Genomic DNA, 5,000 nt, shown 5'->3' on the forward strand with positions numbered 1-5,000 from the left:
CAGTATCTCACCGCATTAACTTTCACCTGAGAAACATTAAAATTATCCTCAAAATATTTTCATTGTCTTAGGGACTATGAGTTTTTTTGGCATTCTGCCTGTTATTAATTGCATCTGTTTCTTATGCAGATATTGATGAGTGCCAGTCAAACCCTTGCCGCAATGGAGGTACATGTGTTGATGGGCTTGGTTCCTTCACCTGTGTGTGCCTCCCAAGCTACTCTGGGCTCTATTGTGAGGAGGGTAAGTTTGTGGTTAATTTGATGGATTCTCTCCCTAACTTTTCTCTGAGTATTCTGTTTTTGATTTACTACAAGCTTTTCACTCCGTTACAACCATCCATCTAAACTGTCTAGACTCAGCTTAAATGGTTTTCATACAACTGATGGAATGCTTAATGTAATCACTTACCTGAGTCCCTGGGGCATAAACCAGAAAAAATAGACTATGAGTCATTCAAATTTTAGACGCATCACAGATATGCAATTCAATCCAGCTTTATACAGCTGAGTATTGTCTTAGGTCTCTCCCAGACATTAACCAAGTAAAAAATAAATAAAATAAACACCATCTTTATCTCATTTGATGTCAGCTTTGGTTTCCACACACAGACAGTTGACACATTTTCAGTGTTCCCTGTTTCAGACATTAAGTTCTTATTGCCACGTCAGATGGGGTTTATACTCCACTGTAGGTATGCTACACTTCAAGTCCCTTCTTGACATTTCCATCTAGGAGAAGACAATTAGATTAGGAATTACACAAGCTCCTGAGCAATTACCGTACACAAGGTATTTCTGGAATATAGGGGCAGAATTTTTCCTATACCCCCATATTACTTGAGTTTCCCAGTTATGCCCTACTTTCATCTCAAGTGTTTGGAACTCAGTGAATCATCTGCTTTGGCTGATATCTCTTGACCAGTGTCTACACCCTAAATTCTGTCAGGATCCCTCATCAGTGTATCATACCCGGTCTGTGTACTCAGACACAGCTGCTGTCTTAGAAAGTTTTGCCAACAGAAGGGGAGAAAAGGGAACTTGAAGAGGAACAACTCAGAGAAAGATTATGCCTCGGTTTCTATCTGTTAGTGTTCTGGAGCTGGATTGAGGAGGGGAGGGACAAACAGACAGTAAACTGTCTGTAAACTGAGTTTTTGCAGTTTGGACACACACACACACACACCATTAAAAGGGGAAAGACGACAGTGCTATCAAGTGTGACTAGGGAAAGCTTCAGAGTTTGACTTAAATATTACCTGTTTACAACTGCATGGCTCATGCTCCAATAATTTGGAATCTAAATTTACCAATTTGGTTTTGCATATCTGAATACCTGTGAAGTAATCTGAGAAGAATCATCTGTTCTAGCACAATAATCACACCTTTTAGTAATAATTGGCACTTGATAGGATTCCTTCTTGTTCTGCTCCAGGTGCCTTATAGTGTTGGTGTTAGCGGCTGTAGGAACGAATCCATCACTTTGTTTCTCTTTCATCTTGAAGAAGAAACAATAGTCAGAGATAATGCGGGCCTGAAGGGTCGGTATACTCAGCTGTTAAGAGTACTGTGTATGCATTAGATTAGATTATGTCATAATTATTAAGGTTGTGAGGTAAATAGATGCAAGGATGGAAGTAACAGCTAAGAATTTATCCTCCATTGAAAATGCTTATGCATTTCATGTCTGTTGATCTGTTGCAAATCTGTTTTTCCTGTATGCCTCATTCTCTCTTGCTTTCTCTTCCATCAGATACAGAAATATGTGACTATGGCTGGCATAAGTTTCAGGGCCACTGCTACAAGCATTTCCCCCACAGAAGAAACTGGGACGCAGCAGAGAGAGAGTGTCGCATGCAGGGGGCTCATCTCACCAGCATTCTCTCCCACGAGGAGCAACAATTTGTCAACCGTATGTTAAAGATTGCAGTTGTAGATAGCTTTTTATAAGCAAAGGAATATAATCAAGCCTTACTTTATGAAACTTACATGATAAGATTGAAATAGTAAAAGTTCTTCATTAAAGCTACATCAAATACACAAAGGTAGTTGTACAGTAAACAGTAAATGCAGGAAAATGATTCAGGCATTGAGAATGTCATCGCTATGTCTTTTTTCCTCTTGTACTTTCTGTAACCAAGCAGTCCTAAAAAGGACAAATGGCAACAGAGAAATGTAATCTCCTGTGTCTCACTCTACCCTCTATGGCAGGTCTTGGCCAGGACTATCAGTGGATTGGCCTGAATGATAAAATGTTTGACAGCGACTTCCGCTGGACTGACGGCAGCCCTATGGTAAGATAGGTTGCTTTCTCACATATTTTTATCTCAACAAACCTGGCACAGAGACAGTGTAAATAATTGGAAGTGATGCCGATGACAGATACAGTCATCTAGGGAGAGTAGGTCTTTTCAGGGGCTGTGGTAACTTTCTCATGACGGACTCTCTTCAGCCTTGTATGACTACACCCTGGTGTGTGACTGCTGTCGTAATAAATCTGATGTAGAAAATGCTGTAAGGCACCATTGAATCCTTTTAGTCAGTGATATTCCAGCACAAGAAAATATGTAGCTGCAACAATGCAAAGAAGATGACAATCCAATGTAAAAGAGTATGCCATGAAGAAAAATGCACACTGTTCAAAGATTTTGTGTTTATAAAACAGCACACAAGTATGTGTTTGTTATAGTGGTTGTAGCTGTTCAAGATCCCCCTCGCAAGACAGGAAAGTGGCTGATTACTATGTCCGTGTTGTACAGACTGATGTCCTCACTTCAAAGATAATCCTCCAGGACCAGAGATAGGGGAAGCATAGAGACAGCCTGGGGGTTAAAAGATAAGCACAGACGGCCTATGGAGACCCCTGCTCAGCTGAGAGATAGAAGGGTGATGAGGGTGTGAGCGACACTGTGTAGAAGGGAGTTTGGCAGGCGTAGACAGGTATGGACCCCCTTTAACCCCTACACACATCAGGGGGCCCGGCCAGCAGGCAACCACCCGGGGGAAGGGCCATCAGACAGGCAGACACAGATGGACAGCACCTGTGCTCAGCTGCAAAAAGAGGAAAAAATGGGATAGAAGCAGCCCAGGGGATCTAGGTGGGTGGTCACCTCTAGTGGTTTTAAGTATAATAAATTAGACTACTTTTAAAAGACTGTGAAATATTTACATTTAAAAAATTTGGAAAATTAAAAAATTTCAACAGTAGAGCACTGAAACACCCAAGCTGAAGTGTCTTTGAATATGTCTGTCTGTGTGTGTGTGTGTGTGTGTGTGTGTGTGTGTGTGTGTGTGTGTGTGTGTGTGTGTGTGTGTGCGTGTGCGTGTGCGTGTGCGTGTGTGTGTGTGTGTGTGTGTGTGTGTGTGTGTTAATGTGTGCGTGTGTGTGTGTGTGTCTGTGGGCGATCAAAGTTTGTTTGATTATTTTGAGGAGGATGTAGGCCTGCTGTGCAGTTGATGGGTCACCTATTTGTTAACTTGAAGTGAGCAGAGCAGGAAGTCGGTGTGTGTGTTTGTAAACCATAATGACAGAGTAGCAGAGCCTCAGGACATGTTTGGGAGAGTTGGGGGGAGGGGGGTCACAGCTTTGAAGAAACTGTTTGAACGTAGAATGCGCTGAAAGACTTCAGGTAGCATGAATCCTAGCTCTACAGCTGTGTGTATACTGTAGAAGTGTGTAATTGTGATGTGTGATGAAATGACATAACACTTATGTTTGTCTATTACCACAAAACCCTTTATTCCTAAATACACAGTACCTGTAACATGGATACTGATCATGCCATGTATATAAAGTCCCATCAGTGTGTGATATAAGTCAATGGTCTGTATTGTGTTTCAGAAACCTGTCAAAAAAATCCTACCCACTATTATATTTGGACATATTGAGGCTGACTGTGAGATTTACAGCACAGTAATGTAGCTGGTTGTTACATTAATATAGTTTATAAGCCAATTTTATATACGTATTGGTTTCTGTGTCTTATGCTAATGATACAGAGCCTGTGAAGGTCCCTCAGAGCTCATGTGTGATGGCTCCTAGAAAGATGCAGTTGCTCCCTCCTGTGGCCACTAATTAAAATCACAATGATGGGAAATGCTGCCAAAACAGCACAGGATCTCTATTTTTTGGATTACGTCTGTGGAAGGAGATAGGTGGTAGTAACAAAATATGTACATGATTTGGTCACTTGTAATGCACTTTATCAAGCAGACCAAATATACTATAATAGATAACAACCACTCCTAAAATAGGTTAGAATGATTGAAAGAAATACTAAAATCAAAGCATCTATATCAATGTTAGGGTTAGAATTAGTGCATTTTATGATGGGTTTTATTAATATACATTTTTAAAAAAAAGGGTCCTCTAAAGGACATAGAACCCATCATCATGTCTTATTCCTTATACTCATATTTCAGCAATATGAAAACTGGAGGCCCAACCAGCCTGACAGCTTCTTCTCCTCTGGTGAGGATTGTGTAGTGATGATCTGGCATGAGGACGGCCAGTGGAACGACGTTCCTTGCAACTACCACCTCACTTATACCTGCAAGAAGGGCACAGGTAAGAAGATGCTAACACAAACTGTCCCTTATTTTATTGAATGCATACATTTAGAGATTAGAAAACAGAAATCTGACAGAGTTGTCTGTTACTGTAAAATTCCTCACTTCAATGTTAATGTCACTTTTTTTTTCAGTGGCCTGTAGCCAGCCCCCTCTGGTGGAGAATGCACGAACCTTTGGTAAGAAACGTGAGAGGTATGAGATTAACTCACTGGTGAGGTACCAGTGCCGGACAGGCTTCATACAGAGGCATGTCCCAACTATCCGCTGTCGTGGGGATGGACGATGGGATATCCCTAAAATAGTCTGCATGAACTGTAAGTACAGCAAGTATTGCTCTCAATAGATATTCATTGTTCTGTGTGTCTCTGTTCTGTACAGGATTTTGACAAACACTGTCATTGTTTAAGAGCTAATATATGATTTTTCACT

General features: G+C 41.0%; 1 protein-coding gene across 1 annotated transcript; it reads left to right on the forward strand.

The window, feature by feature from the left end:
• Positions 1-129: 129 nt before the first annotated feature.
• On the forward strand, positions 130-4,885 carry LOC120787152 (versican core protein-like; the record flags this gene model as incomplete). The annotated part of the gene is made up of 5 exons (XM_040122847.1): positions 130-243; positions 1,753-1,911; positions 2,211-2,293; positions 4,422-4,566; positions 4,703-4,885. Coding segments are annotated over 5 exons (684 nt in total), but the record flags the coding sequence as incomplete, so codon positions are not given.
• Between the last annotated feature and the right edge of the window lie 115 nt (positions 4,886-5,000).

Source organism: Xiphias gladius, unplaced genomic scaffold (genome assembly GCF_016859285.1).
Source record: "Xiphias gladius isolate SHS-SW01 ecotype Sanya breed wild unplaced genomic scaffold, ASM1685928v1 HiC_scaffold_1157, whole genome shotgun sequence".
In the NCBI taxonomy this organism is placed as follows: Eukaryota; Metazoa; Chordata; class Actinopteri; order Istiophoriformes; family Xiphiidae; genus Xiphias; species Xiphias gladius.